General features: G+C 34.2%; 1 protein-coding gene across 7 annotated transcripts in view; it reads right to left on the bottom strand.

The window, feature by feature from the left end:
- OMA1 (OMA1 zinc metallopeptidase) overlaps window positions 1-25,199 on the bottom strand; it is a 61,552-nt gene that overhangs the window by 15,896 nt on the left and 20,457 nt on the right. For all 7 annotated transcript variants that reach the window (XM_039887417.1, XM_039887446.1, XM_039887455.1 and 4 more), the window contains exon 7: window positions 24,591-24,665. In XM_039887417.1, the coding sequence (XP_039743351.1) occupies window positions 24,591-24,665 (75 nt within the window). The remainder of the gene's footprint in view (window positions 1-24,590; window positions 24,666-25,199) is intronic.

The following is a 25,199-nucleotide window of genomic DNA, read 5'->3' on the forward strand; positions in this document are numbered from 1 at the left end:
AATTACACTATACTAATTAAATGTACTATCAAAAAGCTTTAAAGTGCTATCAGACTGCAAATAGTGAAATTGTGATACACGAAAAGACAAATATAGAACATCATATGCTAGTCAACATCATTTTTAACACCATTAAAATATTTTTGAATGTTGGAAAAAGAAAAAGAAAAAAATAATTTTAATTCGAAGCAAATTTTATTCAATATTTAAAGCAAACAATTTTTTTTATTGTGGTAAAATGCATATAACATGAAATTTATCTTAACCATTTTTAAGTGTACTATTCAGTGGTATTAAACATATTAACATTGTTGTACAGCCATAACCACCATCCATCTCCATGATTCTTTGCATCTTGTAAAACTGTACCTATTAGATATTAACTACCCATTCTTCCCTCCCCCCATTCCGTGGCAACCACCAATACAATTTCTGTTTTTATGATTTTGACTACTCTAAGTACTTCATATAAGTGGAATCATACAGTACTTGTATTTTTGCGACTGGCTTATTTCACTTAGCACCATGTCCTCAAGATTCGTCATATTACAGCATATTACAGAATTTTCTTACTTTTTAAGGCTGAATGATATTCCATTGTTATGTATATACCACATTTTGCTTTATCTATTCATCGGTCATTGGGTTGCTTCCACATTTCAGCTATTGTAAATAATGCTGTTATGAACATTTCAGATGGATATACAAATATATCTTCAAGACCCTGTTTCAATTACTTTGGGTATATACCCAGTAGGAGAAGCACTGAATCATATGGTAATTCCATTTTTTTTTTTTTTTTTCAGTAACAGCCATACTGCTTCTCATAGTGGCTATACCATTTTGCATTCCCACCAAACAATGTACAAGAGTTCCAATTTCTTCACATCTTTGTCAACAGTTATTTGTTACTTTGATAGTAGCCACCCTAATGGGTGTGAGATGGTATGTCAATGTAGTTTTAATTTGCATTTCCCTAATTATTAGTAATGTAGAGCATCTTTTCACATGCTTATTGGACACTCGTATATCTTGTCTATTCAATGGGTTGCTTAAATGTGTATTGTTTAATTTCCACAATTCTGTGAATTGTCCAGTTTTACTTTTGTTATTGATTTCTAATTCAACCCACTGTGGTCAGAGAAGATAATTTTGTATGATTATCTATCTTAATCTACTGAGACTTAATCTGTGGTCTAACATATTGTCTAAACTGGAAAATGTTCCAAACAATCTTGCTGTTGTTATTGAGTAGTGTTCTGTATATGTCTATTAGATCTAGTTGGTTTATTGTGTTGTTTAAGTCGTCTACTTCCTTATCTTTTATCTGGTTGTTCTATCCATTACTGTGAAAGGGGTATGGAAATCTCCAACTACTGTACAGCTATCTATTTGTCCTTTCATTTCTGTCAGTTTTTGCATCATATATTTTGATAGTCTGTAACTAGGTGCATAAAACCTTTATAATTGTTATAATTTCATATGAATATTCCATTACTATAAAATTTGCTTGTCTCATAATCTTTTTTGATTTAAAGTCTATTTGCCTGACATTAATATAGCCATCTCCACTCTCTTTTGGATATTGTTTGTATGAAATATCTTCTTCCATCCTTTCACTTTTAACCTGTGTCTTTTGATCAACTGAGTCTCTTCTAAACAGTACATAATTGGATCATGTGTTTTTATCCACTCTGCCAATCTCTGTCTTTAGATTGGAGAGTTTAATGCATTAATATTTAAAGTACTTACTAATAAAGAGGGATTTACTTCTGTCATTGTACTATTTGTTTTATATACACTCTACATCTTTTCTATCCCTCCTTTCCTTCATTACTGTCTTTTGTGTTCAGTTGATTTTGTATAGTGAAATGTTTAAACTCCTTTCTCTTTTCCTTTTATGCACATTCTATAGCTATTTTCTGTGTAATTACCATAGGGATTACATTTAACAATCTAAAGTTATAACACTCTACTATGAATTTATACCACCTTAACTTCAATAACATAAAAACTCTGTTCCTTTACAGTCTGTCTCCACCCTTTTGGGTCACTAATGTCACAAAATGACATCTTAATACACTGTATACCCCAAAACATAAACTAATAATTCTTCTAAATGTATTAGTCTCCTAAATTATGTAGAAAATAAGGTTTGGTGTTAACAAATTAAGGTTACAGTAATACTAGCTTTTATACTAATAATTTTTTCTTTAAATGTATTAGAAAACAAATCATGTAGAAAACAAACAAAAAGTAGTTATAACCCATTGCTACAATAACACTAGCTTTTATAATCGCCCTTGCATTTACCTTTATTAAGATCGCTATATCTCCAGACAGCTTTGAGTTACCGTCTAGTGTCCTTGCATTTCACCTTGCAGGAATTCCTTGAGCAGTTCTTACTAGGGCAGGTCTAGTGGTCACAAACACCTTCAACTTTTAACTGGGACTGTCTTAATTTCTCCCTCACTTTTAAAACAGCAGTCCCCAACCTTTTTGACACCAGGGACCAGTGCTCCTATGAGAATCTAGTGACTGGTGATCTGAGGTGGAGCTGAGGAGGTGATGTTAGCACTGGGCTGCAAATACAGATGAAGCTTTGCTCACTCTCCTGCTGCTCTCCTGCTATGTAGCCCAGTTCCTAACAGACCACTGACTGGTACTGGTCTGTAGCCCGGGGGCTGGGGACTCTTGTTTTAAAAGACACTTTTGGTTCATATAAGATTGTCAGTTGACAGGGTTTTATATTTTTCCTTTTAGCATTTTGAATATATCAAGCACTGTCTTATAGTCTTCAAAGTTTCTGATGAAAAATCTGCTAAAAATCTTATTGAGAATCCTTTGAATGTGATGATTTGCTTCTCTCTTGCTCCTTTTGAGATTCACTCTTTATTGTTGGTTTTGATTTTAAGTTTGACTTGAATATATCTTAGTGTAGGTCTCACTGGTTTATCATATTTTGTGTTCACTGAGCTTCTCGGATGTTCATGTTCATGTATTTCAGCAAATTTGGCGAGTTTTCAGCCATTATTTCTTCAAATATTCTCTCTTCCCCTTTCTCTCTTCTCCTCCTGAGACCCCAATATATATGTTTGTCCACTTGATGGTCTCACACATATCCATTAGGATCTGTTAACTTTTATTCAATCTTTTTTTTTTTAATTTTCTGTTCCTCAGCCTCAATAATTTCTACTGTCCTATTTTGAAGTTCACTGATTCTTTATTCTGCTTGTTCAAATCTGCTTTTAAATCTGTCTAGTGAATCTTATATTTCTATTACTGCACCTTTCAGCTTTAGAATTTCTTGTTGGTTTCTTTTTAGGTTTTCAATCTCTATATTGATATTTCTATTTTATGCATAATCACTTTCTTGACTTTCTCCACAACTTCCTTTAGTTCTTTGAGCATATTTTAAAGTCATTGTCTAGTATATCTGCCACTAGGTCTTTTTCAGGGACAATTTCTGTTTATTTTTTTTTCTTTAATGGGCCATACTTTGCTGTTTCCTTGAATGACTTGTGATTTCTTTTGTTGAACACTGGACATCTGAATCTAATAACAGTGTATTTCTGGAATTCAGATTCTATGCCTTTACTCAAGGTTTGCTGGTTTTGTTATTGTTTTTGTTGTGTGTGTGTGTTGCGGTGGGGTTAGAGGGGGTAAGGCACCAGACCTATAAATTCCCCAGAAGTCCCTTTAGCTAGAAGGAGAGGGACTTGAAATAATGGGAGAAGGTGAAACAACAATGGTTTCTCACTGCTTTGTCTGCCCATCTGCAATCAAAAGCGGCATTCAGTGACCAGAGCACAGATCCCTGATATTAGGAAGGCAAGGTTCTTTTTGTTCACCCTGGCTACCAAAGCTGTCTACAAGCTGTTCCAGAAACACATACACAGCTGTCTGCCATGTGACTGCAGGTGTGGAATAGGTAGCTGCTACTGTGTGAAGGGCTGAAATGGACTGAAATTAAGCAAAATTCATTGTCCAACACTTCCCCTAAAAGTTGCAAGCCTTCAACAGACTCCAGAGCTCCAAAATAGTTAAAGCAGACAGATTCTGTCAATGTGATTGCTGTCTAGGTGGTGAGACAGATTTCTGGTGCTTTCTATTACAAATCTTTCCAGAACTATAATATAATTCCTTAAAACCATTGATTATTCTAAATTAAAAAGAATTCAAGGTATTTTGCCCTATTAAACATATACAGGTATATATGTGAATAAATAGGAAAATATAAATATTTACAACAAACATAAACATGTGATCCATGTTTATACATATACAAATATATCTATATATGTGCAAGGTATGTGTAATATGCGTGTGCTTGTGTATAAAATCTGTCATACATATGTATATTGATGCAGAAATACTTATGTGATGCTAAGTTCTAATTACACACAGAAATATGTCCTTCAATAGCGAGTCAGCATATTCACAATATAAATATAAACTGAGAAAATAAAGCAAGGTATTCTTCTAAAATAACCAATAAAATATAAAATGAGTTGAAAGATTTTAACTGAAATTATAAGGTACCATTTTCAAAAGCATGACCCATCTAGCAGTTAAAAAAATGTTCTAAAAACTGGATGATAAACATTTAGACAGACTTTACAAATTCAGGAATTATCTACTATGAGGTTTATTTGCTACATAGACCAAAGCATATTTAATATTTTTTCAGACCAAAAGTGCTAATCACAAGTAAAATACTTCCCCCTTCAATCTCTAAGAAACACAGAAGGCAACCTTTAAAGTAATATTTGACATGCAGAAATAGAAGAAATTAATTATCCCAACAGACTAAAAAATATTCCAAACTTAAAAGTATTCCAAAAAAACTGGAGATATCTGCTTTAATATTAAGATACAGGTGCTGAAATTTGTGTACACTTCCAAAACCCAATTCAAAGACCCATAATATCAAATAACTTTGTTTTCAAAAGGAATATTTTACTTATATTTTTTCCATTTTATGAAAAATAAGTGACAGGGTGACATCAACAAAATGGTAGAGTGCACTGATTCAACAATACACAGACAAATTCCCATTGTGAGAAATGCAGAAACTAATTCAGAGACTTCTGCACTCTGAGCAAGTGTGAAACCAGATACATCAAAGCTAGTAGGAAAATTCAACACAGTTCCTACCATAACCTCTACACTCAACACAGGGCCATACAATTGGAAGGAAACCCAGTTTCCAGATTCTCCCTGGGTAAGGAAAGAGTTAGATCATATGCCCAACTTTCCAACTTTTCCAGGTTTGCCCAATGGACTGGCTTCTGTCTTGCCTCTCTCTGACCACTGATAAGACCCAACATAAACCAGATGCCTAGAAACCAGTGAAACAAAGATGGTAGTTTGAACTAGCACACAGTAGTTATCAATGTCCTTCCTATAGCTCGGCAGAGAGCTAGCAGGCAAAAAGTCCCAGATTCCAGCTTCCCTTCCCTGGGAGGGAAGGAAGTAAACCACATGTCTAACACTGTAACACTTCTGGAAGCTGCCTGAGGACTGGCTAGTGTCTCATCTTCCTCAGAGCACTGACAGGACGCAGCATACTTTAGATGCCTAAAAGCCACTAAGAACAAAGACAGAGGTTTGGACTAGCATGAAGGTTTGAGAGGTGCCCAAAATTTCTGACTGGACTATTGATAAAAGACCTCTCCTGTATAAGACCAGTCTAAGAAACTGGAAGAGGTGGTTGCTTTTTCTAATGTGAAGAGACCAATGCAAAGAGTCAAGGAAAATGAAGAAACAAGAAAATATGTCCCAAAAACAAGTAAAATCTCCAGAAACAAACCCTGATGAAACAAATATATAATTCAGTGACATAGAATTCAGACTAACTATCATAAAGATGCTCAACCAAGTCTGGGGAAGTTCATTAACAAAACGAGAATTACAACAAAGACAGAAAATATTTAAAAACATCAAACATAAATCTTGACACTCAAGAATACAATAAATGAACTGAAAATATTCGCTAGAGGGGATCAACTGCAGAGACAATCCAGAAAGGATCAGTAAACTTAAAGACAAGTCACTGGAAATTATTCATTCATGGGAGTAAAAAAAAATAATAAGAGTGAAAAAAGCTCAATTAATTTATATGACACTATCTAACAGGCCAACATACGCATTATAGGAGTCCCAGAAAGATAGAGAGAAAAGCATTAAACTCCTCACTCAAAAGACAGAGTGTCTGAAAGCATGAAAAAACAATATTCAACTGTGGTCTACAAGAGATTCACTTTAGATTTAAGGACAGACTCAAACTGTAGGGCTGAGAAAAGATTTTCCATGCAAAAGAGAAGACTCCGTAAATAAAACTTGTGAGAAATGAAAGGGGAGACATTACAATTAAAGCTGCAGAAATAAAAATAATCATAAGAGCTCACTATGAACAGTCATATGCCAAAGAATTTGATAATCTAGAAGAAATGGATAAATCCTAAATATATACAACCTACCAAGACTGAACCATAAATAGAAAATCTGAACAGACATAAAACAGCTTAGGAGATTGAATCAGTAATAATAAAAAAATCTCCCAATGACAACAAAAAATTCTCAGAACCAGATGGTTCACAGGGGAATTCTATCAAACATTTAAAGAAGAATTAATGTTAATCCTTCTCAAAATCATCCAAAAAATTGATTAGGAAGAAGCAGTGTCAAACTCAGAGAAGCACAGTAGAACGTTGGTTGTCAGGGGCTAGGGATAAGGAGAAATGGAAAGTTGCTATTCGACAGGTATATATTTTCAGTTATACAAAATGAATAAATTCTAGAGATGTACGACCTTGTACCTATTGTTAAAGGTACTGGTGCCTCTTGACTAGAAGATAGGTGGTAATAGAATAACAGATGCCATTTCTTAAGTATCTCTAAAAGTGAATCAATCCTACTCTGCCATTCTCGTTTTGGCTTTCCAAAGTTCCAAAGAATCAACAGAGCATAGATAGCAGCAAACCCACAACTACACAATTTTAAGACAATATAACTCTCGCAGCAAAAGCCTCTTCTAAACAAAAGAAAGCTTAAAAAGAAGAAAATTTTTCAGCCTTACTGGAATCAATCAGTTTGTTCCTGACTTCTAAGTCTGTGACCTGGAAATTCAAATTCATTTGAATTTGGGAGAAATCCCCACCATTAAGTTAAATGTAACTATGCATTTCATATGCAGAAAACAAACACCCTGTCTATCTGGCATCTTACATTAAAAAGAAGCATTTAAGTCAACAATGTCTTCCTACAAACAGGTAGCATCCTCCATATTAAGTTCAAGTCTTTCTTCTTCCCCTTAGTACTCATTTATGTATTTTAAACCACTTAATTTCCTTCTCCTTTTGTATTCCTAGGAACTCCAGTATTGACAAAAGGAGAGTTTCTATTTAGTGACCACAGGCTCTAATTCTGAGACCATGGTATACCAGGCACTTCTCTGAGCATCATTCAAAGGGATGGCTTCTCCACATACACTGATCTTTTCTCTGCATTCTCCAAGCCCTGCAGGATCCCAAGGTTTCTTCTTTGTGTCTCAGTTGGCTTTTTCCATTGCCCTGTGCTCTGGAATACTTTGGCCTAAGAATTCAACTCTCTAAGGAATGTTCCATAGGGTCCCCAAATTTTTGTCAGTTGAATTCTTGTACTTAAGTCCCCACTTACCCTTGCTGATCTAGATCCAATACTGTCTGATTTGTCTCTCTAGCTTTGAAATCAGTTATGCAGGGAGTACATTTCCTTTTATTTTCCATATCTGTTTAGCTTAGTCTCAAGTATTCGACTTTTTTCTTAAGTAAAATTCTCTTCCTCCAGGTCGGTCAGTGTGAATTCTTTCCCGCCTTCCTTCATTTTTTTTCTTTTTCTTCTTATATATTTTCACCCTTCTTTTTCTGACAGAACTAAAATATCTTGATTTAAAAACTGATCTTCTTCTTCCCTGAGTCTCTGGTTCCTAAAGACAGAGTTTTCACATATACTTTTTAAATTTCCTTAATCCTTGAGTTTGTATTCATTACACAGATTTTACTCTCCACCTCACCCCAAAATATAATACACATTTCATAATAAGGATCTCTGTTTCTTTTCTTTTCCCCAGGTCCTAAAAGACTTCCCTCCCACAGCTTTATTGAAGTATAACAGGCAATTAGTTGTTTATATTTACATTGTACAATTCAATGAGTTTTTTTTTTTTCAATTATAGTTGGCATACAATAATATATTAGTTTCAGTTGTATAGCATAGTAGAGATCTATATAACTCATGAAGTGGTCACCTAAAACAAGTACCCCTCGTCCCCTTTACATATCTTTTACAACATTGTTGACTATTTTTCTTATGCTACACATTTCTCCACGACTATTTTGTATCTATCAATTTGTACTTCTTAATCCCTTTGCCTTTTTTCACCATCTCTCCAACCCCCTCCCATCTAGTAGTCCTCAAAATATTCTCTGTATCTATAGTTTATTTGTTTTTTTTTGTTTATTTTGTTCTTTAGATTCTACATGTATGTGAAATCATGTGGTATTTGTCTTTCTCCATCTGACTTACTTCATTCAATGTAATACCTTCTAGGTTCATCAAGGCAATTTCTTTTTCCATCCCCTTCCTTTCAGTCTATGTGTCTTTTAATCTGAAGTGAGTCTCTTATAGGCAGCATATGTAGGGGTCTTGCTTTCTTTTCCATTCAGCCACTCTATCTTTTAGTTGGAGCACTTAATGCTTTTCCATTTGAAGTACTTGTTGATAGGAATGTAGTTATTACCACTCTTTATTCCTGTTTTTGATACATGTTTTTTCTTCTTAAAGAAGTCCCTCCAACAGTTTCTGTAATATTGGCTTGGTGTCAATAAATTCCTTTAGCTTGTTTTTGTCTGGGAAGCTCTTTATCTCTCCTTTGACTCTAAATGATAGCATTGCTGGATAAGTATTCTTGGTTGTAGATCCTGGGTTTTCATCACGTCAAACATTTTGTACCAAGCCCTTCTGTCTTATAAAGTTTCTTCTGAGAAATCAGCTGCCAGTCTTATGGGAGCTCCCCTATAGGCAACTAATTACTTTTCTCTTGCTGCTTTTAAGATTCTCTGTTTGCATTTAAACTTTGGCATTTTAATTATGATGCGTCTTGGTGTGGGCCTCTTTGAGTTCATTTTTTGGGGGCCTCTCTGAGCTTCCTGGGGTTGTATGTCTATTTCCTTCACCAAGTTAGTGAAGTTTACCATCATTATTTCTTCAAATAGGTTTTCAATTTCTTGTTCTCCCTCTTCAGGTATCCCTATGGCACAGATGTTGTTACTCTTAATTTTGTCCCATAGCCTCCTTAAATTATTATTATAGTCTTGGTTACTTTTTTCTTACTGTTCTGGTTGGGTGTCCTTGGCTTTCCCATCCTCTATATCGGTGTTTCAATCCTCTTCTTCCTCCACTCTGTTGATTCCCTCTAATATACTCATCTCAGATCATGTGTTCTTCATTTCTGACTGGTTCCTTTTTATAATTTCCATTTTTATGTTTTTTTTAATCTCTTTGTTAAAGTTCTCGTTGAGTTCAACTACACTTCCCCTAAGTTCACTGAGCATCTTTATAACCAGTGTTTTGAACTCTGCATCTGTTAGATTGCTTGACTCCATTTTTCCTTGATCTATGTTCTGTTCTTTCATATGGTTTCTGCTTCTTTGTCTTCCCATTGTGGCCACCTTTCTGTGTCTGTTTCTATGTACTAATCAAAGCTCCTAAGTCTCCTGGTCTTATTGGCGTGGCTTTGTGTAGTAGGTGTCTAGCAGCACAGTCCCGAAAAGAGGTTCAGCTGCAGGCCAAGTATAGCCCCAGCCTGTGCTTCTCCAGAACCACCTGTTAAGATTCAGCAAGCAATCCAAAGACCGTGCTTATAGTTGCCTCAAAAAGCCATGCCAGAATCCGAGGTTGGCTGGCCCCAGTATGAGTCTTGGCACTGCTCAGCAAGTGGTACAAGACTTGCCAAAGACATAACTGGATGTGGCTTGGGTAGAACCACGAGTTGGGGGAGACGGAGTTTCAGGGAATCCTCTGTGCAGAGCGAGACCTCTGTTATCCAGTATGATGATGCCTCAGCTACGGCAGCGCTGCATCACACCCTGGGAGAGAGCAGGGCTCAACAGAGGGACAATGGACACCACCAGAATTTCTGCCTGGGAGAAAGCCTCACCTCCAGCCCTTGCTCCAACAACTCAGCATCTCCCCGTGAGTCTCTGGTGCCCCCCAAGCAGCCAACCCAGCACTGGTGCTCAGAGCGAGCAGGCCTGTCACTGTGAAAGTCCAATTGCAGGCACAGCTCCTTGAAAAAGCATCTGCTGCTGTGGTAGCCTCTGTCCCATTCAGCCACTGGGGACCAGGCAGCCTCGAGTCTTCGCCCCCTCCTATCTCCAACCACTGCAGAGTGATTTCTTATCCCTCTCCCTAGTTGTAGGACTTCTGTTCATCTAGATTCCCAGGCGACTCTGCTTGCTGTTTGCTCCGTGTTTCTGTCTCAACTTTGATGTGGTCGCAAGAGGGGATGAAGGAAACTTCTATCATCCGTACCATTTCTCCTCTCTAACAGATCCAAGTTTCTTTTAAACAGTTTGCTAATGAAGTCCATCTCTTTGTTTTGTTAAACTCACGATCTAGACTAGCCTTTATGTAATGAATAATCTTACACTAGTGTGAGAACACATGGTGGGATGGTGGGGGGCAATGAGTAACCCTCCCCAAAAAAGTACTGTATTATACACTTAAAATTCTATTGAGAGTAGATCTTATGTTAAATGTTCTTAACACAATTAAAAAAATGAAAAAGTGATAATTATAGATCAAAATGGAAATATTTTTTAAAGAAATATTCAGCCCATCACAAGCCTAACTTACTTGCTTCCATAAAAATTATGGCAAAGTAAAGAACTTGTGTTTATCGAGTGTCTGGAAATACATAAAGAAAGAAAGGATAGGAGATTTTCTAGACAACATTTTCTTCTTAAAATAGAACTAGTAATGGCCACAGTTAGCCAGGGGAAACATAAGAAAATATGTGAAATACATTGGTCCTGGAATACCTTTTGACACAGTATACTGGGATAATGAGAAGAGCACAGGTTTTAGAATTAGAAAGATCTGGGTTCAAAATGCCAGTTTATTTTAATTAATAATCACTTATATCACACTATGTGCCAGGTATTTTTCTATATGCATTACAAATACTATCTCATTATATTAATTCACTTAATCGCCATAACAACTTCATGAGGTAGGTACTATTATTACACTCATTTTATAGATCAGATGAAGAAACCAAGTCCCATAAAAGCCAAGTAATTTGCCAAGGGTCACACAACTAATAAATGAGAGAGCCACAATTTGAACCCATGTAGACTAGTTCCAGAGTTTGTGACCTTGGGCCAATAATTTAGTCTCCAGAAATCTGATTCATCAGAAAAATGAAATTAAAGCAGTGGATCATTAGGATTAAATGTGATAATTCTTGTAAAGTAGCCAGCTCAGAACATGGTGAAAACTATGTCTACTCTTCCTTTCCTCTGGTGAGCAACCAGAGTCCATTGGTTATTGCAAGAGGCTAGGTTTGATCATAAGCGATGATGTCATGAGTTTAACAACTAAAGGGTCTGGTTTAATTCAGCCTATAATATCAATATGCATGAATATGTATTAAGGGGCATATTAATTGACAAAAAATTTTCTACTATTCATTTAGAAACTCATTGGTAGAGGTAGATGGAGTAAAAGGGGTCAAATATGTGGTGACATTAAAGAATTAAAAAAAAAAACTCATTGGACTGGTATATTCGTAAGAGCATGGTAGTATAATAACTGTTCTTATAATTCGGACATTACCCAATGCCAAAACAGTGCTAGAGAAAAATGAATAAACAGATCTAGACCCAGTATATCCTTACCTATAACCAAAATTTTCATTAGAATTACAAAGATGAAAAGTATCTCTGAATTTTGCTCTTTCTCTTCAGCTAGACTCTCCAACAAAACTCTTGCCAGACATCACCATCTCTAAAAGGTAAATTCTGATATTAGCAGTTTTGAATCTTTTTTCACAATGCTATTAACAGCCTACACTTGTCCCAGACATTCTGGCATTCCCTCCTGTATTCCACATAAACTTGTGGTAGGTAAAATACTACACAGTCTGGAGATAATACTACAAAGGACTATGGCAAAAGGGTAGCTGGATTCCTAGAGGTTATTTTAATAAATGAGATTTAAAGGGACCAAAACAGATATAAAAATGGGCATCTTAGAGGCAATATTGTAGAAGACCAAAATTGTTCCTAGTGAGTTAAAGTATTAAAGACGTTCCATTTCAGAAATAAATGTATCTTTATCCTCGGAGGGAAAAATCTTACTATCTGTGAGACCTCTGGCGAGTTACTTAATTTCTCCATTTCTCAGTTTCATCTGTAAAATGAGAGTAATAATAGTACCTATACTTCACAGGGTTGTTATAAAGATTAAAAGTTAACACATGTAAAATACTCAGAACAGTGCCAAGCACATAAAGAAACGTTAGCTATTATTATCATTGTTGTCAACGGCTTCATCAATGTTATCACACTATTGTGATCATTGTCATTATCATCTGCCAGAACACGGGTTCATTTCGATCTCTCTTTCATAGATTCATTTTCCCAATACTGCCAATGGCATCACTTGTTAAAGCTCACTTTACTTTGTAAACTATTTCTTGTCTAAACATTTTTCCAGCCAATAATTAAAAATTGCTCTTTAACAACGAATGTGGCAATGGTTTCAGCTAAACCATATTTGCTAATTCCTCTCATTAAAAAAAAAAAGAAAAAAGAAAACCTGACCTATCAAAACTAATATGCCCTAACAAAGAGGAGGAATGGAAAGACTTCTATTATTTTGTACTTCATTTCAAAGTGTTTTGCATCTTTTTATTGCCAGCATATCAGTTCATCAATCAATATAACAAATTAATTCGTAATAAATTTTAATGTATATATTTTTCTCTAGCCTAGATAAGGTTTTATCATAAGACTCAACACTTAGTATTGAAATCGCAGCAATTAAAAATTAAACAAATACACAAAAGCCTGTCTCATTTCTCTAGGTAATACAATTAGGTTCAAAATAAGATGTAATAGATAATGTATGCATTATGAACATTTACCTTATAACAAACTTATTAATGAGATGTTCTCATGCATGGCTTTTTCTTTCTTAAATAAATACCAAATAAAGAACCTAAGAGATTAACTCAAATAAAACACAAAGACAGTCAGTTTGCTATGACAAAGTCTCAGATTACTAACCTGGAAAACTCAGACTTGCATTCTAGCTCGGCCTCTTCTGCTAACTAGGTATGTTATTGGACAAACCACTTCACCTCTTTGGACCCTAATCTCCTTATCTGTAAAAGGAGAAGGTAAATTAGATTATTTCCAATTTTCTGTCATACTTCAAAAGTCTGTAATTTTTTAACTTATTTTAGAGAGTTTAGAATTTTGAATTTTATTTCTGTGATGAAAGTAAATTTTGCTTATTACCTATATCCCTCACTAGATGGTGCTATCTGCTTAGTTATTCAGGCTACTCGAGGAAACCAGCAGGTAATCTCTCTCACCAGAGCCATTTACAAACTTTTGTGGCTAGACAATTCCTCCCTTTAGAGCAGTGGTCCACAACATTTTTGGCTCTAGGGATGGGTGATCCTATGAGAATTCAATGCCTGACGATCTGAGGTGGAGTTGAGGCGGTGATGCAAGCGCTGGGAAGCTTCGCTTGCCACTTACTTCCTGTTGTGCAGCCCAGTTCCTAACAGGGCAGGGCTCTCCAGGTCACCACAGGTTATAACATCCCTGCCCCCTCATCTTACAGGCCCATTAAATATCAGTAATCTCCACCTTCCAGATCACTGTGACAATCAAAAACAAGCACATAAAGTACCCTACTAGTTTAGAACCAGTAAAAGAAAATGCACTATTTTTCATAGTTAAGAAATAGATACTCAAAAATAAAAATAGATGATTTAGTTGTGAAATCAAATAAACAAAAGTAATTTCTGTAAATGGGTGTAAAGTGTCAAATTCTCTTTACAGTGACATGAATATACAAACATAACAAAATCAAATACTTCATAGGACATCTTTTTTGTCAGCTGATACCGAATAGGTAGTTATCATTCTGTGCTTAAGAAACATCTAATTTTAATGAATTTTTCATATTGTTTAGCCCTTGGCCTGAAAAGTTCATAAATCCAATGGGACAGCACATGACCAATAAATCTATCTCTCAAGAATAGTTCTCAATAACCAAGCTCACAAGACTGACATAAAATCAGAAATGTCAATTTATTAATTTATGGCAATACCTATAACTGCCAAAACTACCAAGGATACAGAACATGTTCTCTCCTTCTCAGGCATGGTACAAAGGAAGACAGGGTATGATTGGAATATTGTCTAATAATCAGAGAATTGAGAATGAGGGAATTATGTTATGTGATTTGAATATTAAACAGCAAGAAATCAAAGGAGTCTGACACATCAATGTCCAAAAAAAGGATACAAGCCTCAAATAAGAATCAAGTCCAGGATACTCAAAATAACCTTTCTGGGCAGGTACTATCATTATTCCCATTTTTCAGACTGGAAAATAGACTTGAAGATGTTAAATGATTTGCCTATAGTCATGTAGAGAAGACAGGCATTCAGGCTTAGGTCTGCCTGACGCTGGAGCCCAAGGTCCTAACCACTATACTAAATACACTATAAAATCCTTAAAATTGCTAACGAAGAAGTCTCTACCTTTCATTTTTATCTCTTGACACAGGTGCTCTTGAATTCTATCTACATTTTAGTGATACTGTATTTTCAACTCCTGGACTAAGCCATCATTTCTCTTGCCTTTGAACATGCTATCCGCCATGCCAAAAACACCCCCATCAACATCTTCACCAGAATAATTACTGCTTAGCTTTCATATCCCCGCTTCAAATAATTTTTTCTCAGTATTATCCCTAGATTAAGTTTTCCTGATCCCTACAGTTATATCTCCCTGCTATATTCTTCAGTTGGGATACTGTATATCTCTATTATAATACTTCAAACTATAAAAATTACAGTTTATTGAATGTCCCTGTTTCTTCTGACCTCCATAAAGGTATTGTGTATTCCTACATCCTGGGGGATGACAGGCACACATTAAATATATGGTGAATGAATAAATGAAAATCAACACAACAGGTTAGAGAAGAAATATATAAATGTAAAGAGAGTGGCACCTGGGCCTAAAAGATCTGTCTTCTGATTATATCAACAAATATTAAAAAAGAATGCATCGATCAGAATTAGGGGGTTAGTCAGCCCCAAAACTGAAAAATCTGGTGGCAAATGCTGGCCAATGTCCATTTAAGTCTTGCCTTGAGAAAGTGAATATCCTAGCTTACTATAGCCCTGATTCTTATGTGTGGCAAGGTGGAGATGGAACAGAGGGAAGTATGAATGGAGTCAATGAAAGCTATAATGAGACTGGTGGAGAAGTTCAGGTAAAACATGTTAATAGTGGAGATGGAAATACTGAAATATATTTTCCAGACAGAACTCCCAGGACTTGGTAAATGGTTATATGTAAATCATAAAGAAGAGGGAAGTGTGAAGGAGAACTCCAGATTTTTTTCCAAAAGCAAATGAACATAAGGTTACGGTATATTTATTGGGAAAAGAAAAACTAGACGAGAAAAAGGTGAAAAAGGAAATCAAGAATTTAACACTGAATATATTAGGTTTGAGATACTTGTGAAATGTAAAGAGGAAATAACAGGCTGACATTTGGACATACGTGATTAAAAGATTAGTGTTCTTAGAACTTTAATTATAACGACTCTACGATATAGGTCCTATTATTGTTCCTATCTTACAGATGAGAAAAACTCAAGGTGCAAAAAGGATAAATAACTTGCCCAAGATCACACAGCTAGTACACTCTGGCAAAGCGGATTCGCAAACTGAGGCAGTCTAGTTCCAGAGCTCACTCATTATCACCACACTATATTGCTTCTTTGGTAGCCGATTGATACTCTGCCCTATGGGAATTCCAGAAAGGTTCAGTGTTTAGTACCTAGTAAAGAAGGGGTGAGGTATAAGGTTCAAACAGAAAATTAAGCAAAAGTCTCTACAATGAATGAGAAAAACCCGACTTCCCTCCCCCTTGCAACCCCTAAACAGAGACAGCTAGTTTTACAAGATTCTTCTGCAAAGACACTTGAACAGCAATAGAGAAAAGACCTAGACATATTTGGTGTGAAACTCCCTCCAAAAGAGCGGCCTCACTGACCTATAATCTTACAGTAAAGTCCACTATCCCAACTTATGCACACAGAGTTTCTGAAAAGTTTCTTAGTGCCTTCTTGTAAAACATGGACAATCATGAATCATAAATTTGGAGATTTACAGTTCTATCCATGAGGAAGTTAACTGGTACTGGACTTGTCCTTCCACCATAAATAACTATGAAACTGGACAGAATATGTGAGGCAAACATTTTCAGGAAGGACAGAATGTAATCCTTAAGAGAAAGAGAAATATCTAAGGTGCTCCCCAGATTTGCTTCTGCTCTCTGCCTAGGACAGTTTCCTGACCGCAAGAGAGGGCGGTGGAACCCAAGTAGAACATGGTGTGCCTCTGACCTAAGGAGTTAGGAGACAGGAGTTTAAGGCCGCAGAAGAGGCTGGAACTTGTGAGGTAAGATACCAGAAAGAAGTTTGCCCCAGAAATTGGTGTAGAGGTTCCTTAAACTGGGTATCATCAAAATTAAAAATGTTTGCTTTACAAAAAACAAACAAACAAATCCTGTTAAGGAAAAGAAAAGACAAGACAAAGATGAGAAAAAGCTACTTTCACATATCTATATCCATAATCACATATCCAACAAATGACTATATCCAGAATGTATAAGTAACGCTCTCAAGTCAATAGTAAGAAAACAAACAATCCAATCTTATCATGGCAAGACTTGAACAGATACTTGACCAAGGAGGAATACATAAAATCATTAGTCAGATTATTAAAGACTAAATCTTCCATAACAAGAAACCAATAATGTCAAAACGTGAGTCAAGAAATTATAAAATAAAACATATTACACAGAAATATAGAGGTAAAGAGCTAAACGAATTTAAGGTGATTTTCACCTCTGGTTGTAAGGGGGTGGGAGGGTGCAGTGAAGGCTGTTATTTCCCATTATAATACTAAATGACTTTCTATAATAAAATGTGTACACACTACACACACACACACACACACATATTTAAAGGGAATAATGGTTAAAAGCATAAAATGCTATTAATAAAAACAACAAGATAAAGATAGAAAGGTAAGTATAGAATATGACAACACGGAGGTAGACAAGCTGATCTTGAGAAATGTAATTATAGAAGAGGGATAGGGCAGAAACCAAACTGTAGCATGGACCTTGAAATCATACACACTGGGGTGTGAATCATAGCTCTGCCATTTTGTACCTGTGAACAAGAAAGTAATTTAACCTATCTTCAGTTCCGTCATCTGTAAAATGAAGATAATGCTCAGAACAATAACTACTTCATGGAGTTACTATAAGGATTAGATTAAGCAATGTATATAAAATACTGAGCACATTACTGGCACATAATAAATATTAAATGGCAGATAATGATGTTATTACCTAAAAATGTGATATCACAGAATAAATGGTAGTATAAATATAAAATTTGAAGTTTTTATACTGTTTCTCCCTTTTGATAGAAAATAAACATTTGTATTCAGAGATGGATGGCATTTTTATATCCTAAGTGCTCCATAACTAAGATATTACCTGTATCACTATGTATTCACGACTTATCTTCTGTAGTAATATTGTTTTCTCCTTTGAACAAAATAAACGATAATATCACAACTGGCAAAAAGGTCACCTAGTCCGCAATACAATATTTTGTTTGCTTCAGAAATGAAATCATAGTTTTATCTATCCAGATGTACTTTTAAAAAATATATGGCTTGCATATTATAAATAATCAAAGTAATACCAATATTTCCTTACTAACTTCTCTAATTTCATTCTTTAAATAAAACAGAAAATTTAACTTATCAAGTCATCCAAAAACACAAAACTGGCATTTGATTACTCACATAGTAATTACTCAGAGTAGTAACTCCCAAAATGCCTGGAGAGCAGAATCACTTGGAAGCTTGTAAACATATTCAGTTTCAGAGTTTCATCATTTAACTACTGACTTAGAATTTCCAAGTGTGGAGCCTAGAATATGTATTTTTTAAAATCTACCCAGCAAAAATATAATAAAAGGCAATCTTTAAAAGAAGAAACAAAAAAAGGCAATAAAAATAAAACAATATGCTCAACTTTACAACTAGGAAAAAAAATGCAAATGTTTAAAAGCAATGAGATTCCATTTTTTGTCCAAATTAACAAAAATTAAAGAGACCAAAAACAGTGTCGATGTAGGTATAAAAAGGGACATTCTGATATGTCATTGGAAATATTAGCTATCTACATTTTGAAATAATTGAGTTATCTTTTAAAAATAAAAAATGAAAATGCCATCGATCCTACCCTACAGCTATAAAAGCCCAAGGAACATAAGAATATGTGTCTCAGGATGCCCATTTCAGAAATATTTGTAATAAAAAAAATTAGAAATAACATAATTGTTCATTAATAGGTACATAATTAAGTGAATTATCCTTATTACAGAAGATTAGGTAGCTATTGAAAAGACTAAGTTAGAAACTTCCTCTTCTAGCAGCAATAGAGTGAGTAGCCTATAGTAGAACAATGTTCCTGTAAGAAATACATAGAAAACCTGGATAAAATATAAATAATATTTGTTCAAAGGTATTGGAGAGTTACCAAGTTAGCCAAGGCTAGAGAAGCCAAAATTCCAGAAAGAAGGAAAGCTTATTTAGGTGAATCTGATCTTCTATATGTTGTATTTCTCTTCAGCAAATCTGTTAAATTTTAAGCAGTAAGAAGGCTGAGAATATGAACAGAACGCAGTAGAAATCCAAGCAGAAAGAGGTGACTAAAGAGAAGCTGTCTAACAGGGAAAGAGAGCCAAAACTTAGAAGTCAGGCTGACAAGACAGCCAAATTAGAGAAGTCAAGATTTGAAAAACAAGAGACAATTCTTGATGCTAGTTCATCATGGTGTCCATCAATTCTTGAGCTACACAGGGCATATTTAAAACCAAAAGGGGCCAAAAAAATGAGTAGAGCTTTCGACAGTCTCATTGTGCTGTCAAACAAAAAATGAAGTTCAGGAACCATTACAGAAGAGGAACTTAGCATACACTCCAAGCCTTCAATAGGCTTTCCTAGACAGCAATACCCTTACGAATGAAGGTGAACTAGAGGTAAATTGAAACTTATGAAGACTCAGCTCAGGCTCTGACTGATTCAAGTGATCCTTTGTATTCTTGCTGTCCACTGAACTACAGAGAAAATCTCCTATGATGAAAGAAATTATCATTCAGTGCTAACTGTACTTTATATGAAGTGTCCAGCATTCAATCCAAAATAAACGAGCATATCAAGAAACAAGACCAAAGGCAAAAAGAGACAACAGAAACAGATCCAGAGATAATAAAATATTATAGTTAACAAACATGAATCTTTTAAAAAATGTAACATATTCAAAAAAATTAGAACAAAATGGAAAATTTTACCAAAAAATTGAAATTTGTAAAAGAGAATCAAATGGAAATTCTAGATTGGAAAAATACAATAACTGGAATTCAAAACTCAAAGATGAGTTTAATGGCAGAATGGACAGAGCTAAAATAAGATTAGTGAACTACACGACTGTATTGGAAAACATACTTGCTTAAAGATGAAGAGACAAGAATAGAAAATACCAAAAACAAACAAACAATATATGAAACATATCAAAGCCTAACATATAAGTACTCCCAATGCCAGAGGGGAGAAGGGAAAAAGTGTTGTAAAAGCAATATGTTAAAAAATAGCTGAAGATTTCCCAACTAATGAAAAAATATCAAGCCACAGCAAGGACAGCAAATACAAAGAAAAGCACAATTAGACACATCGTCGTCAAACTACGAAAAGCGAAGACAAATAATTTGTATTTCTTAATCCCTTTTACCTTTTCCACCCATCCCTCTACCACCTAGCCCCATCTGGTGACCATCAATTTGTTCTCTGTTATCTATGAGTAAAAATAGTCACGGGAATGTAAAGTGCAGCATAGGGAATATAATCAGTAATATCATAATAACTATATATGGTGTCAGATGAGTACTAGACTTACCAGGTAATGACTTCGTAAGGTATGCAAGTGTCTAATCTACTGATTAGTTCTACACTGGCAACTAATATAAAATTGTAAGCCAAGTGTAATTGAAAAATAAATTTAAAACAAAAGAGTTTCTGGCTTTCTGGCCTAAGAGTGTTAACCAGCTTCCACTGATAAAGCTGTAGAAGATGGTGGTAGAAAACAACACTTCACCAGCTAAAGTGCCAAAGATCATAGTTCAGGGATAGGAAAGCAGTGAGAAATCTAAAGGAGAAATTCTGACAGTGAGAGAACTACAGAAGGAATATGAAACTCTGTATAAACTGCCCAAATTCCTGATGATGATAAACCACACATAAGGAGGGGAGATATGAGGAAGGTGGGTAAGAGTTGTAGAAAAGTAATCAAAGACCAGAAAGAAAAATAGACTATGGGGACCAAATCTATGAGTCCGCTGTTTTATTTTGTTAATTCATTGAATTCCTCAACCATGAGCAGTTTAGGCAACAAAAACCTGAAGCTTTGTGGGCTTGAAGTTTCAACAGAACCAGAGGAGCCAGTAAACAGAGGAGCCTGGAAACAAGAAATACTCAGAAACAAGTAAACAACATGGAGGGTGAGCTCCATCTTGAATGAAATTCTTGATGACTGCCAAATATACCATTGCTGGGTTCCTATATTTTATCAGATATTACTTAATATTAACCTCAAATAGATTTAATCCCAAAAGGAACTATTAAAAATAATGCCAAGAGTTATATCTAGAAAGTCAATTAAGAAGATAAAAGGAAATACCAAAAAATATTTGATTAACTCAAAAGAAGGCAGAAAGGAGGAACAGAGAAACAAAAAATAAATAACACAAATAAAAAGCCAATAGCAAAATGACAGGCCTAAATACAACCATATTGATAATTACATTAAATGTAAATCAACTATACACTTCAAGCTAAAGGCAGAGATTGTCAAACTGAATGACAAAGTGAGAACCCACTTTATGCCATCTATCAGACGTGCATTTAAATACAAAAACTCAAATAGTTCGAAAGTAAATAGGTAGAAAAATACCCATATACAAAGTGTACTGTAACACATAAAGCTGGAGTGGCTATATTAATGCAAAAAAATGTTAAAAAATTGCTGTCAAACAAAAAATAGGTCAAAGAGTATTACCAGTGACAAAGAGGGATACCTCACAATGATCAATTTAAAAAGAGGATAAAATAATCCTATGTGTGTATGTACCTAATAGAGCTTTAAAATTCATGAAGCATAAACTTAAAAAATTGAAAGAAAAAAAACAGACAAATCTACAATTATGCTTTAAAAATTCACTACTCTCTCAATAACATGTAGATAAAAAAATCAGAAAGATATAGAAGATTTCTATGACAATATAAACAACCTTAACCTAATTAATATTTATAAAATATACACTCAACAAATACAGAATACACATTTTTTTCAGGTGATAAAATAAATCTTAACACAGTATGTTCCCTGACCACAAAGGAGTTAATTAGAAATAAACAATAAAATATTTAGGCAAGCCCCAAAGATCTGTATATTAAATGACTCACTTCTAAATAATGCATGAATGAAAGAAGAAATCACAAAGAAAATTAGAAACTATTCTGACTTAACTGATAATGAAAATAAGTATAAACCTAAAATAATGCAGAGTGGGAAATTTATAGCCAATGATCTAAATTTTCACCTTAGAACACTAGAAAAAGAAGAGTAAATTAAACCCAAAGTAGAAAAATTAAATTTCATAAAAACTTTAAACTTTTATTCTTCAGGACACATCATTAAGAAATAATAAAGCAAGCCACAGAATGAGAGAAAATGTTTACAATATACATATTTGACAAAGGACTTGTAAGCGCATGTATAAAGAACTCTTACTACGTAAGAATAAGACAAACAACCCAATTTAAAAATGGGTAAAATATGTAAAAAGATATTTAACAAAAGGTACATGAATGGCCAGTACACATATGAAACTATGCTCCTTGTCATTAGTCATCAAGGAATGAAAATTAAAAATTAAATGGACTAAATAGATCCAAAAAACAGGAAAGACTGAAACAACAACAACAAAACTGTGTATTACTTATAAGAGACACACACATAAGGAAACAGAAAGCTTGAAAATAAAAGAATGGAAAAGATATACCACACAAGCACTAACCAAAAGAAAGCTGTCATAACATTATTAATAAAGAAAAAAGTGAACTTAGGCAAAAAGCATTTGTAGAGACAAAGAGGGATTTCATATTGATAAAAGGATCAATCACCAGTAAGATCTAACAATCCTACATAAGTATGCTAAAAATAGTATTGATATGTACAAAGCAAAAACTAATAGAACTAGAAGGCGAAAGAGAAAAATCCACAACCATGAGACTAACAAACCCCTTTTGATAACTAGAAAACAAAGGTGCCCACCATTAACATTGTATTGAAGTTTTTGGCCATTACAATAAGGCAAAGAAAAGAAAATCTATGGATTAGAAGAAATAAAACTGTCATTATTCACAGATGACTGTGAATAATGTGTGTATATATATACACATGTAATGCTATATATAAAATCTAAAAGAATCTACACACTATTAGAATTAAGTGAAGTTAGCAAATTATCTGGATATAAGGTCAATTATAAAAACAAACTATTTCTATATATCAGAAAACTTAGTTTTTAAATGACACTATTCATAACAACATCAAAAATGTTACTCAGCAATAAACCTAAGAAAAGATGTGTAATTCCTATATACAAAAAAAATCTCGTAATATCACTGAGAGAAATTAGAGAACATCTAAATAAATGGACAAATATATCATTAATGGATTGGAAGACTCAATATTGTTGACACTAGTCAACTATCCCCAAATTGATTTATATTTAACACACCAACTCCAATCAAAATCCTAGGCATGTTTTTGTACAGATGTGTAATTTGATAGGCTGATTATGAAATTTATATGGAAAAGCAAAGGACCAAGAATAGCAAGTCAATCATGCAGAACAACACTGGAGGACAGAAGCTCTCAGATATCAAGACTTACTACAAAGCAAGTGATGATGTGGTATTGGCTCAAAAATATACAACAGACTAATGGAATAAAAGAGGGAGTCCAGAAACAGACTTCCATGTAGCCTCCTATATTTATGACAGAGACACTGAAGTAGTCAATGTAGAAAGACAATGTAGGAAAACAATGATTCTTCAATAAACAGTACTGAGTTCATTAGATATCCATATGGAAAAAAAAATTATCTTGACCTCTTTCATGTTACATATAACAAAGATAACAAAACAATAAAACTTCTTGGAAATAAAACAGGAACAATTTATTGAGATAGCAAAGATTTCTTAACCAGAACACATTTATCTAAAAGAATAATTTCATAAATTTCAAATTTTAATGCAGTACATTAAAGTAGGAAATAAGTGGATCATTATTTGGAAATCGCTTATCTATGCAGTCTGATAATTCACTTAATTCTCCATATGTAATATTCAAAGAACTGGTTTTGCTTTTGTGAATGAGTAATATCTTGATTTATAAAATTAAATCCATAAAACTCATAATGAAAATTTCTAATAATAGTGATTTTTAATAGTTATTTTTAATAACCATTGAAAACTAAACAAAGAATCAAATATGATTTGAACTTAATGTTAAGCGGCACTGTTTTCACTTACTTTTAAAAATCCAGTTTCATGTCTAATGTTAAATACAAATAATAATAATAGTTATCACAGGTGATTAAAAATAGCAGACAGGCACAAATGCCCAGTTAAGCAGACATGAACAAAGCCAACTTAAATCGGGTAAACACCCAGAGTTACTCTGTGGCTCGCAAAACTAAGTCATCTGCTGCAACAAAAATAATGTGAAAGATACAGAGGAATAAGCCTGCTCTTCTACCATTTATTCGAATGTAAAAATTCCATTTGCTCAGTCAAGATCCTAGCTACAATATGATAAACCTTTCTCCAAATCGGGGAAAAAACAGCTACACATCATCTTATTTACTCAAAAAGCCTCCTTAGATCACCAAAACAAGGCAGAGGAGTAAAATAAAGAGAGCATTAGCTTCCAGAGGGCACAGATTTAAAAATAGCATTAATGAAAAATTACATATAGTCCAACTCTCATTCTCTGTCCATGTCAAACTTCATTAAGACAATGCACATTTATCTTTTACTATGTGAAGGACACTGTGCATTGTCAACAAAACATTTTACCTTTGCCACTAGCTGTAGTCCAATTTTGTCAGCTTCAGCCTCCAATGTTCTACTGTATGGTCTCTTAAACATATACTAGGAAGAAATAGAAAAAAATTTGCATTAAGATTATTTCTTAACAAAATGAGATTTTAAATATTAATTTCAAAGAGTTTCTAGGATAAAGTTTTTATACTCTCCATTATTAACATTTAAAGAACACTGTGGTATAAAACATAAACTGTAGGCTTTATTTCTTCCACCAAAGAGTAATATTTTTTAAACAGAAAGAATAGAAAAAAAGTCATGCCTACAAACTTCTGGAGAGTTTATAGTACCATATAGAGTACTTCTACTTTTCTAACTATAATCTCTACCCACTACATAGAAGATTCCCCCAAGAAAGCTTATCAATACTGTCTTTTATTATGGCCAAGGAACATTTTGATCTTGCAGTTTTAAAATAAAATTGAAAAAACATGGCTATATAATAGCCAGTGACACTACTAGAAGATTTATTTCAGTTGGAAAATTAACCATATTGTAGAATGTTCTTTCTTTGATAAATTATCTTAATTTCCCTTTTTTCTAAGTATTGATTAGTTAGGAAAATGAAATTTTCTTCCAACT

This window comes from Pteropus medius, unplaced genomic scaffold, assembly GCF_902729225.1.
Source record: "Pteropus medius unplaced genomic scaffold, Ma_sr-lr_union100, whole genome shotgun sequence".
NCBI lineage: Eukaryota > Metazoa > Chordata > Mammalia > Chiroptera > Pteropodidae > Pteropus > Pteropus medius.